Source organism: Pristiophorus japonicus, chromosome 17 (assembly GCF_044704955.1).
Source record: "Pristiophorus japonicus isolate sPriJap1 chromosome 17, sPriJap1.hap1, whole genome shotgun sequence".
In the NCBI taxonomy this organism is placed as follows: domain Eukaryota; kingdom Metazoa; phylum Chordata; class Chondrichthyes; family Pristiophoridae; genus Pristiophorus; species Pristiophorus japonicus.
The window spans coordinates 113,723,628-113,736,429 of NC_091993.1; the positions used below are offsets into that span (position 1 = coordinate 113,723,628).

Here is a 12,802-nt window from a genome sequence, read left to right on the forward strand (position 1 = left end):
TGGCCGGACTATTGTGAAAACCCTGGGGCACTCGCGTCCAAAGGTACTGCCTATCTCCTACCGTGAATGCGAATTTATCTTGGGACTCCTGGGCTAATGGTATGGACCAAAAATCCATTAGCTATATCGAAGACCGTAAATATTTTGTGTTCCGGTTTCAGTCCATTAAATATGGTCACGTATTAATCCCTTCAACGTGATGTTCACAAAACTCAATAAAACCCCAGTCAGTTGGGTCTAAGTCATCCACGCTGAGGCATGCAGTTGTGAGCCTAGTGGATAAACTGGTAATGTGTAGTGTGATTGTTAAACCTTTGTTAATAAACCAACTAGTTCTTAATAGCAATGTGTTGCAATGAATTCTTAAGCAAAGAATCCATGAAGCAAATACATTACAGGAGACATAATCTTCAAATTAGAGCGAAGCCATTTAAGAGTGAGATCAAGAAGCACTTTCTTCACAAAGGGTAGCAGAAATCTGGAATTCTCTCCCCAAAAGACCATGGATACAATTGGAGCTATCACGACAGAAATAGATAGATTTTTGTTCGATAAGGGTATCAAGGGATAGGATATGAAGTAAAGGCAGGTAAATGGAGTTGGGTACAGATCAGCCATGATCTCACGGAATGGCGGAGGAGGCTCGAGGGACTGAATGGCCTCCTCCTGTTCCTAGGTTCCACCAGTACGGTTAGACGAATTCGTTAGCTAGGCCTTTAAATTTGTATTTTGGTTCAGCATTCTCAATGAAAACACTGCACAGCTCAAACCTTCTTAACAGGCTTTATTCAGTCATAAATCCTACAACGCAACAGACCACGGTAAAGTCCTGAAAACGAGCTTCAATAGACCAGAAGAACCGATCATACATTACCAATCCGAAAGACGTGAATGTCCGCTAACTCGGTCTCACTTGCAGTCCCCAGGGTGTGCACTCGGAGAGCTGCTCAAAACCGCTTCTTTTTAAACTCTCAGCTCCTGGATGCACATGACCACTGCCATGTCAATCCATCACACGATTACACAGACGAGTTAAACACAAGGCCATACAATGTCTAGTTTCGCCTATCTATAGCTTAGCTCATGAGGATGAGCATTCTTTGTACATGATGGGTACCAGTTACCATTCACACCATCTATTCTTTCTGCGTCTGGTTACTGTTATTCTAGGGAACCCATCGTCTCTGAAGTCTTACTCTGATCTTGTATCTCTCCGGTACCAAGTGGTCTTTGGCCAGGGATTCCCAGGTGTCGGTGGGGATGTTGCATTCCATCAAGGAGGCTTTGAGGTTGTCCTTGAAACGTTTCCTCTGCCCACCTTGGGCTCGCTTGCCATGTAGGAGTTCCTAACTAAAAGGAACTCCTAAATAAACAACAACTTGCATTTATATAGTGCCTTTAACATAGTAAAACAAACCCAAGACATTTCACAGGAGCGCAGATAAAAGCTGACAGAGAGCCAAAAAAGACCAACAGAAAGTGCTGGGAACAGGTAGCATTCCTGGAGAGAGAAACAGTGTTAACGTTTCAGGCCGACGACCCTTCGTCAGAACAGAAACGTTAACGGTTTCTCTCTCCACGGATGTTGCCTGGCCCTCAGTGTTTCCAAAATGTTCTCTTTTTGTCTCGGATTCCAGCCCCGCAGTAGTTTGTGATTATGCTAAAGGAGGGGACGCGAGGACAGGTGACCAAACGCTTGGTCAAAGAGGCAAGTTTTAAGTAGTCTCTGAGTGACACGTGTGGCAGAAGGTTTTACCTCCAAGTGTGTGACCTGGAAAATCTCAAGTTAATGACGCATGAACACCTAGACCAGATCCCACTTCTCCCCATCTGACTTCTCAGTCCCTTCTTTATCAAAGGCTCCACAGGACCAGATATATGGCACGACATATTTACGGGCCACGAATGCACTACACCTGGGCACAGTGCTTATCTGACCACCATCCCCCTGCTAAGGAAATGCTGTGTTGAAATCTATATCTTCATTGTCCATCTTCTCCCCGTGACACTATTTCAAAGAAGAGCAGGGGAGGTTCTCCCCCCGGTGTCCTGGCCAATATTTATCCTCAACCAAAACAGATTATCTGGTCATCATTACATTGCTGGTTGTGGGAGCTTGATGTACACAAATTGGCGGCTGGGTTTCCTACTTTACGACAGTGAATACACTCCAAAAGTACTTCACTTGCTGTAAAGTGCTTTGGATGTCTGGAGGCCGTGAAAGTCGCTGTATAAATGCAAGTCTGTCTTTAGAACAATGAGAGGGGGGATCTCATAGAAACATATAAAATTCTGACGGGATTGGACAGGTTAGATGCAGGAAGAATGTTCCCGATGTTGGGGAAGTCCAGAACCAGGGGGTCACAGTCTAAGGAGTAAGCCATTTAGGATCGAGATGAGGAGAAACTTCTTCACCCAGAGAACTTTGAACCTGTGGAATTCTCTACCACAGAAAGTTGTTGAGGCCAGTTCGTTAGATATATTCAAAAAGGGAGTTAGATGTGGCCCTTACAGCTAAAGGGATCACGGGGGTATGGAGAGAAGGCAGGAATGGGGTACTGAAGTTGCATGATCAGCCATGATCATATTGAATGGTGGTGCAGGCTCGAAGGGCCGAATGGCCTGCTCCTGCACCTAGTTTCTATGTTTCTTCAGTTTCCACGTCCCACCATTCAGTTGAACTACTGACTCCAATTTGTGTGGCTGCCTTTTCAGCTGAAGCTTGATTTTGAGGACATATTTCAGACAATTTACAAGACATTTTCCCTACAGCCCTCGATGAAAAATGGCATGACAACTCTCGCTGGCGAAGTGCACACAGTGATCATGGCCCTTGGGAGAGGAAAGGCAGGTAATAGTGAGTATAACATTGTAATAGGGCCCCAATACACCAAAGCATATTTCAACGGTTCAGCTCTACTATATCTAAGTGATAGATCTGTAGTGATTCCCACACTCCTTTATGCTTCAGAGACATGGCCTATGTAAAGTAGGCACCTCAAAGCACTGGAGAAGTACCACCAGTGCTGCCTCCGCAAAACTCGGCAAATCCATTGGCAGGATAGGCGCACCAAAGTCAGTGTTCTCCTTCAGGCCAACATCCCCAGCATCGAAGCACTGGCCACGTTCAATCAGCTCTGATGGACGGGCCACGATGTTCGCATGCCCGACACTAGACTCCCAAAGCAAGCGCTCTACTCCGAGCTCAGTCAGGGTAAGCGAGCCCCAGGAGGGCAGAGAAAACACTTCAAGGACACCCTCAAAGCCTCCCCGAAAGAATGTAACATCCCCACCGACTCTTGGGAATCCCTGGCCCAAGACCGCTCACAGTGGAAGAGAAACATTCGGGGAGGAGTTGAACAGTTGGAGTCTCTTTGCCGGGAGCACAGGGAAGCCAAGAACAAACTGCGGAAGGTGCGCATGACAACCCAAGCACCCCATCCACCGTCCCTCCAACCACCGTCAGCCCCACTGACAGAGACCGTAGGTCCTGCATTGGTCTCATCAGCCACCCGAGAACTCAGTTTAGTGTGGAAGCAAGTTATTCTAGACTCCGAGGGACTGCCTTAGAGAAGGAGAAGATCTAATATGTATACATATTATACCACATGTGGGTGATACTGTTGAATGAAATGTTACATGCTCCAGTCTGGAAGGCGCAATCTGAACCTTGTGAGCTCTTATAGGCCAGCCTCCCAGACAGAAATGACCAAGATGGTTCCTCTTCAACTTCAGCCAATGTTGTTGACCCAGGAGCTTTGGGGCCACAGTACATGTTGTAATGTATGCACCGGTGAGTATGCTCACAGGATTGTAGAGCTGTTGCGCGTGGCCAATGCCATTGCCATTGAGTCGCTACAAACAGCACTGGGCCCTGACTCCGTTAGGTGTGTCGAGGAGGCTCAAGCACGTGGGCCGATTCTGTCTGAACTGACCCCCGTCCGAACAAAATTTCTCATCGGCGCCAAGCCCCAAAACCTCCCTCGGGATCCTGCACCTCACAACTTGAGCCTCCTCCGGGAAATCTCCTCCGTGCCTTTCAGTTCTGCGCGGAGGGGTTTCCTGAACGGGCTGCTCTTGCACTCTCCACCGTGCCATCCTCGTCTGCCATCCTGACACGCCATGGCGCACCCTCTTGCCGTCCGGAGGAGACGGGGGTCTCCAATGAAGTGCTCTCTACGCAGGAGTCCTCCCTTTATTTATTGGGGACTTGGCAGTCCCGTGCAATAGGTTTTTAAAGTCGGCTCACAGACTCCCAGGCCACCTGTAATTTCTGCGGTCTATAGGAGCCAGTGTTCCATGTCTACATTGAATGTGCGAGGTTGAAGCCCCTCTTCCAATATTTGAAGGGGCTGCTCCTCAAATTCCGGTTGCACTTCAGTCCCACCCTCCTGATCCTTGGGCACCCTGTGTGGAGGGGAGTGGGCAGGTTGGAAGGCCTCCTCGTAGGACTGCTCCTGGGCATGGCCAATGTGGCCATCAACTGGTCCAGACAGCGGACGGTCGAGGGCATATTTCAGTCTGACTGCCTGCCTCTCTTCTGCAGTTACATCCGAGCCAGGGTGTCCCTGGAGATCGAGCACGCGGTGTCCACCGGTACGCTCGCGGCCATCCGCAAGAGGTGGACGCCGGACAGACTGGAGTGCATCATCACCCCCGGCAACCAAATTTTAATTTAATCCACCAATGTCTAAAGTTTAATTTGTTTAAGTTTGTCGGTTTTAGAGCCCCCCTTTAATCAGGGGGCACTTGATTTACAGGTGCAACTTAAAATAGTTGTAGAGCTGTTGCATTATGAGTAGCTTAGCCAGTCACGTGATGTTCACAAGACTCAATAAAACCCCAGCCAGTTGGGTCTCGGTCATCCACGATGAGGTATGCAGTTGTGAGCCTGGTGGATGAACTAGTAATGTGTAGTGTGATTGTTAAACCTTTGCTAATAAACCAACTAGTTCTTAATAGCAATGTGTTGCTATGAATGCTTAAGCAAAGAACCCATGAAGCAAATACATTACACATCACATCAAGTATCAAATTCTGCAATTAATGATTTTAGGTTATGAATTTTAACAGCAGAAGCCAGCCCACAAAGATCACAGCATTCTGTGCTCCTGGTAACAGGCTGTGTAAGGCTGATTACAAGACAGATCATGTCCCTTCCAAACAGTTCATTACATGTCTGGCATGCTGCCTAGTTTTTAAAAAAAGGTCCCCAAACCTGGCAGGAAACATTAAAAATCATGGGTACTTACAGCTCGTTCCACAGGACACTGTCTGTAATTCTTTGTATACATATCCCGTGAATCAGGCCAAACAGCTGCAACATAGTTCGGAAAAAAACATCAAAGTAATCCACTGTTAAACCTCAGACTTCTGAGCATTTTCACTAACAGCAGGTCACTAATTATGCGCATTTTCATATTGAAAGATAAACAAACTCTCCTCTTCATACTACACTGTTGTGGGAAATCATCGCTCGGGAGTCAGATGTTGAGTTGAATCGAGCAATCTTTACTATCAGCTAGCGTGTGGGGTGGGGTGGGGGGGGGGGGTATGGCTGTCTGCCATCACCGACTCAATCAAATACTGTACAATTAGAGCAACATATTTACAGGGATTACATTGTACATTTCCCCATACCGTACCAGGTGGAGGTATGTTCTGGGTGACTGTGTGCACAAATAAGTTTCGGGTGCCAGCACTAGGTACTGTGCACTCGGTGTCCTTGGTGCTCCAGGAGCCCATCGGACCACGGTCGCAGGTTAAGCAGCTGGTTTCCTTACACAATCCTGAAGGCCGCTGTCCACCCTTATCTTGAGCTGGGACATCCCATGTCCTGTTTACGTGCACTCTGTTTCTGTTGAGTTGGCAGGACTAAATATTACCCAACTAGACGGAGGGCGAGTTTTTTTTTAAATGAGTTCCTGGGATGTGGGAATCACTGGCATGGCCGACATTTATTGCCCATCCCGAACTGCCCTCGAGAAGGTGGTGGCGAGCTGCCTTCTTGAACCGCTGCAGTCCGTGAGGTGAACATAAGAATTAGGAACAGGAGTGGGCCATCTAGCCCCTCGAGCCTGCTCCGCCATTCAACAAGATCATGGACTCAGCTCCACTTACCGGCCCGCTCCCCACAACCCTTAATTCCCTTATTGGTTAAAAATAAAAGGTGCTCCCACAGTGCTATTAGGGAGGGAGTTCCAGCATTTTGATGCAGCGACGATGAAGGAACGGCCGATATATTTCCAAGTCAGGATGGTGTGTGACTTGGAGGGGAACTTGAAGTTGGTGGTGTTCCCATACGCCTGCTGCCCTTGTCCTTCTAGGTAGTAGAGCACCCACTGCGTACTCAACTACAGCAGTAAGCCACATAGTAAAAACTAGGAAGCTTTGGTCCAAGAAAACTTTGCTGAACTCCATCTTGCTGGAGCACTTAAGACACATAGAAAATATTGACCTGGGATCTTCCCGTATATAACAAAACAGAACCAAAAAAATGATTATCTGGTCATTATCACTTTGCTGTTTGTGGGAGCTTGCTTTGTGCAAATTGGCTGCCGCATTTCCCACATTGCAACAGTGACTACACTCCAAATGTACTTCATTGGCTGCAAAGTGCTTTGAGACGTCCGGTGGTCGTGAAAGGTGCTATATAAATGCAAGTCTTTCTTTTTTTTTAAATAAATCCTAACTCGCATCAAGTCCAGTTCATCTTTTACCCCAATGCTGGTTGACCTACACTGGTTTCCAGTTGTTGAGATTAACGTTTCTCTGGTCTTTCCAATGATCAGGATCGAGTGCACACCAATATGGTGGATATATTTTGTGTAATCAGAGTTTAAGGCTGAATATAGCACACTAGTTATACAGCAAAAACATACAGCCATGACAAGTAGCTAGTACCGAACGGACAGACGGCTGGCGTACACAAACAGCTCAACAAACAGGGGTGGACCTGGGATAGAATATTGACAAGACCATTTAACCTGTAAAGGGTCCTCTCAAACCAAGGTGCCCAATGGTATGTCGAGTTCTTTGTCTTAACTTTCAGATGAAAACCCTCCCCGAAGTGGTCTCATGCTTTTCCTCACGTCTTGCCTATTTATACATTTTGAAGGCCCATCAATCTGAATTCCTCTTATCCCTCTTGACTCTCTCCTCCCCCTCTCCCCCACCGACTGTCAAAGAACAGCGGGCCTGGGGCTAAGAGGGCCTGTGGGCAGCGAGCAGATAAGTGGAGGGGAGAGGGAGCCGAGAGCGAGTGAGAGGGGGATGGTGGGGGGAGTGAAGAGTCATGAGTGGGAGAAAAGACGGATCATATTTTTTAAACCCCCTACAAGGGACATCGTTGGAGTGGATGATATCCAGAAGTCACGACACTGTCATATTCACTTCATACCCAATAAACCCAATCTGTACACAATGCCTGCTCCATCTATGGTGCGGGCGAGGGGGAGAATGCACTTGGACTGGGGGTAAGGCACTTTGGCTGACCCTTGCTGTCTTCTGGGGAGCTCTGTCCTGTCACTTCAGGAAGTCAAAGTGGATCAAGTTATAATTTGCAAAGTCAGAGAGATCTTGGGATGGGCGGTTCCAGTTACACATTCCAGTGAAACTTCAGGAGATGGCTTATCCTCAGAGGACCAATCATAGACAAAGGGTGGAGCATGGTGGCCATTTTTGCAGTACAAATAAGTGCACCCTTATTCAAATTTAAAATACATTTTAGTTATTGTACTTTATTTTAAATGTCCCTCTCACCCATCACCCCTGTGCTCGCTGACCTACATTGGCACCCGGTTAAGCAACACATCAATTTCAAAATTCTCATCCTCATTTTTAAATCCCTCCACGGCCTCGCCCCTCCCTCTCTAATCTCCTCCAGCCCAACCGCCCCACCCACCGAGATGTCTGCGTCTTCTGACTTTGCCCTCTTGAGCATCCCTGATTATAATCGCTCAACCATTGGTGGCCATGCCTTCTGTTGCCAAGGCCCCAAGCTCTGGAACTCCCTGCCTAAACCTCGCCGCCTCTCTACCTCCTTCAAGGCACTCCTTAAAACCTACCTCTTTAACCAAGCTTTTGGTCACCTGCGGTAATTTCTACTTATGCGGCTCGGTATTACATTTTTTAAACTCAATACTCCTGTGAAGCACCTTGGGACATTTCACTATATTATATAAATACATGTGGCTGTATAAATGCTTTGGACTGCATAAAACTAGAAAGACAGACTTGCATTTATATAGCACCTTTCACCACCTCAGGATGTCCCAAAGCGCTTTTTTCCCCCCAAAAATGTACTTTATTCATGTAAAACTTTCACAATACATTGGAAAATAGTTCAGTACCTTGCGATCAGCAATTCCATACAATTCATTTGGATGCTGACAGCAGTTCCATACAATGCACTAGCGTACATTTCATTTCAAGGTACAGTTTAGTACAATCCGTAAATCACTTTACATGTAGTACTGTGCAAATAAGGGTATTACATGGAGCAGATAAGAACAGGTTTACATTAAATTCCAGGATACATTTCAATACCGATCACAAATCACGTTACATGTAGCACTATGCAGATGAAAGCAGTACAAAGCGCTTTACAGCCAACCAAGTACTTTTGAAGTGTGGTCACTGTAGGAAACGCAGCAGCCAATCTGCACACAGCAAGCTCCCACAAACAGCAATGTGATAATGACCAGCTCAAATATCAGAAAGGAAATATTCAGCAACCAACACGAGTAGATTGCAGCAATGGTCGCATGATATTTTTACTCTCGATTTATCAGATTTGTGGGGGGGGGTGGGGGTTTGGCGTGAATTCTAGCACAAGTCTGGTCTGTGCTGACCTCTACTGACCACTGATATTTTAACAGGCAGCGAGTGGAACATTCACTGCTGTAAACAATCACAAGCGATGGTGGACTGTCCTCGCCTACAACTTGGCGCGGCTGTTTATCCACGAGCGGTGGATTAGAGCCGACACGATCCAGCTACCAGACACACAGTCGGTCAGTGCGGGCAAGTAGGTGTTTCATGGTTTTCTGGGGCTATTACCTCGGTCTATTGAGCTTAAGAGGTTAGTCACTCAGTGATTCCGAGTGCCCTTTGGCTTTCCTTCAATATCAAGATTCTGATTATTTTAATATGGAGATGGAATTATTTCCGATTCTGATTTTTTTTTTTCCTTCTTGCGCACTACTAGAAAATGATTTCTGAAAATCAACACAACATCGGCGTTAATGAAGGGCCTGCCGCTCGCCAAGTGCTTCCAGCAGGTTTAATTAGCACTCTCGGAGAAGTTGCACAGGATTCATAGCCGGAGCTGGATTATGGAGGAGTTAGGCTCACAGATAACCCATCATCCAAAAATGACTGTTGAGATACGCGGGGCCCAGGGATGGGTCAGGAGGATTCTGTGCAGCACTGATGAGAGGATCATTCAAAGGCACTGACTCGGTGCACATCAAGGACTTGACACCACACTCTCCGCATCACTGTTTCGCCCCTCCAGGCAAAGCAGCTGAAGCACAGACAACAAGGGCCTGACGTTTCGCTAACTCCAGCGATGGGAGTCTTAAGGTGCTAGACCTCAGATAATCGCAACTTGTACTTATATAGTGCCTTATAGTGAAACCTCCCAAGGCGCTTCGCAGGCGTGCTGTACACAAAGCAAATTTCAAAAATCAAGCTCATTGTGATCATTTGGCCCGGAATTTGAGGTCGGGACGATGGACATCATGGTGCCTTCAAAACAGACCGCAACTTCAGGATTTAGTGCGTGCGTGCGCAGCCCAACGCGGAAATCCTGAAGTTGCGGTCTATCATTTACTGCTCGGTCACTGGCTGCGCGGTCCATTCCACTCCCCATCACCCCCCCCCCCACCCCCAATCACCCTCCTCTTCCCTCCCTACCCTCCCCACCCCCAATCACCCTCCTCTTCCCTCCCTACCCCCCCCAATCACCCTCCTCTTCTCTCCCTACCCCCCCCACCCCCAATCACCCTCCTCTTCCCTCCCTACCCCCCCCCCCCCCCAAGCAATCAGGGTCATCTCTCAAATCAGGGAAACCGAAGAAGACTTTGTCTCTTTCGCAGTAATGCCGCTGTTAAATTCTCCGCTAAGAGTTAAACCTTGTTGGATTAGGTGTAACGGGTTTTTAACAGGGTATAGACTGCTAAAGAAATGTTTTGGGCCCTGAAACACTTATTTTCATTTTGTGAAGGGTCAAATTTATCCATTTTAATTAAAAGAAACTCTTTATTTCAGGTCTGCCTTTTCCCTATGTCAGAGCCCCAATCTTAGAGAGAAAAACAAACATTTTTAAAAAGGTATAATTTTAATAGCCTGCTCAGTTCCTTGTTCGATGTTCTTGGGAACTCTGCATTTTGATTGACTGCTTAGGCAGTTTGCAGACGTCACAGCAGCTCGCACAAAAGGAATCCCCACTCTATGTCGTCGATTTGAATTACGCGTCGGAAAACCCAAACTTCGACACAGAGATCCCGAGATCTTTAGGGCCAGCGGTGAATGTATTTGCTTCGCCACTGACCACACATTCCAGGCCATTGTCTGAATAAAAAGTTGTTAAACAGCAGAAAAGTACAGAATTGATGTGGAGTATTTATTCAACACTCGACAAGTCCGTTTCAGAGTAATAAAGAGTTGTTTATTTTATACTTGGAAGGGAGAGGCGGCTACGTCCGAGTTCCCAACTCAGTCCAACACCAACTCTACAGCGTTCGGCACATTTATATAGTTACGTGACTCAATTTGATGAGAGTACATATCCGTCGGCCCGATGTTAGGCTTTGCGCTTTTACATAGTTTAAAGGTCAGCGTGTGGTTTGTGTGTCAGTTCTAAAGTAATTTCAACAATACATCCGGTCTCTGCCACGTGGTCAGCTTTTCCACTCAACTTGTGGCTATATCTCTCGCTAATAACAAATGTTTACTAAGGTAATAAATGGTTAGGGGAAGCGGGCAGGGAATTGGAGCCGAGTCCATGATCAGATCAGCCATGATCTTATTAAATTGCAGAGCAGGCTCGAGGGGCCAGGTGGCCTACTCCTGCTCCTATTTCTTAGGTTATGTTCTTATTGCACTAATGTCTACATCTACCAGAATACAAGCTAATACAGGTTTCACGTCCGAAATCCAGAAACCTCAGGACAGAGGCCATTCTGGATTTCGTAGCACCATCTCTCCAGTCACGACGACGAGTTCGCTGACCTTCACCGCCCCGGTGGCACAGTCCAGTGCGGCTATGCATCGGGACAGACCTAATGCCACCGGTGACTGCTGGGTGGAATAGTAAGCTGCGGGTTGCATTCTGTCGCCAAGCATTTGCGTGACCACGGCCCCATAAAATCCCTCCAGATTCTCACAATAAATGTGGAAGCAGAGGTCCATATTTGGTAGTCCCAGACCGGGTACGGACATCAAGTTCTCCTTCAGATCCCCGTGCGCCTTTTCCTGCTCGGGACCCCATTCTATAGTTGTTGCACTGGTTCCGCGATTGCGGCAAAGTTGGGTATAAAATTCCTACAATAATTAAAGAGCCCCAACACCTTGCGCATGTCCCTTATGGTCATTGGTTGGGGCATTGCCTGGATGGCCTCTTTCCCGGCATTTTCAGAAATGCGGAATCAGTATTTGCCAGAGCGACCTGGCCGGAGTACTCTTGGTACGCAGTCCTGATCCGGTCCCCGTACGTCAAACTGGTCTCGCCCTTCTTCGGTTTGATTCCCAGGGTTACTCCCCAATTCCAATGTGGTCTGCCCAAGGCCGTCTTGAATGCATTATGAACTGCAGTGCGGTCGGCCAAGGGTGTATTCATGTCCGGCAATCACGTACGGTTTTGGTACTGGTCGTCCGCCTACCTTGGACACTTTGTCTTAACTAGTTGATGGACGTCGCGTTCGTGCATATAATGTACGTCCGACATTTTGCCCAATATTCAGCATTGCCGTGCAATGGCTTTAACACAGGCAAGTCCTTTAACAAGACTGGTTTCTCACCCGGGGTAACGGGTTTGTAGTTAAATACCCGCCGACCGTGGACCGCAGGCTCTCGTCCGCGGACCGCAGGCTCTCGCCCGCGGACAGACATTAGCGCCATTACTACTTCATCATAGTCATCTTCGACTGGGGCCGGGGTACTGTCCGTGGATATATATGGAGGGGGTTTTCCCCAGTGTCCTTGTCAGTCATTCCGAACAGAGATGGTCTCTGTGCAACTTCAGTACCCCATTCCTGCAATCAGCCATGATCATATTGAATGGTGTTGCAGGCTCAGAGGGCCTAATGGCCTACTCCTGCACCCATTTTCTATGTCTGTCTATTAACTTCTCTTAAGTATTTTGTTAATTAACTATATTTTAGATAAGATTACGCCGGCTTTGCTTCCTCTTTCTTTAATTTGTTTTTCCCACCAAGCCCTTTGCTTGACTGGGTCTGCCGACGGGTCCCACCTGTCTTTTAACATATTTTCGATTAACTTCTTATGTTTATCTGCATTAAAAAATTGGAGAGTGACCTCTCTGGTCCCCACACTTAGTCCCACTATATTCTGACTTATTTCCACTTGGTCTTACCTACAAGCCTTTACGTCTTCCACGGACTTTTACTTTGCTTGAATCCTCCAGTCGACCAACATGTAACGTTGCAGATTACATCGGATTTTGAGAGTGGTAATTTTACTCAGTGAGGGTCTGTCAACGATCACATGTCTGCCTCCCGGGTGAATCCTGCCAACTACGCCAATTGATGGGGAGTATTTATTCAACACAAGTCTGTTT

The 12,802-nt window shown here is 47.2% G+C and overlaps 1 protein-coding gene across 1 annotated transcript in view; it reads right to left on the bottom strand.

The window, feature by feature from the left end:
• The window catches only part of LOC139228278 (uncharacterized), a 104,867-nt gene that overhangs the window by 67,711 nt on the left and 24,354 nt on the right, over positions 1 to 12,802 (bottom strand). The window contains exon 2 of the mRNA XM_070859461.1: positions 5,253 to 5,317. Within this exon, the coding sequence (XP_070715562.1) occupies positions 5,253 to 5,294 (42 nt within the window). The 5' untranslated portion in view covers positions 5,295 to 5,317. The remainder of the gene's footprint in view (positions 1 to 5,252; positions 5,318 to 12,802) is intronic.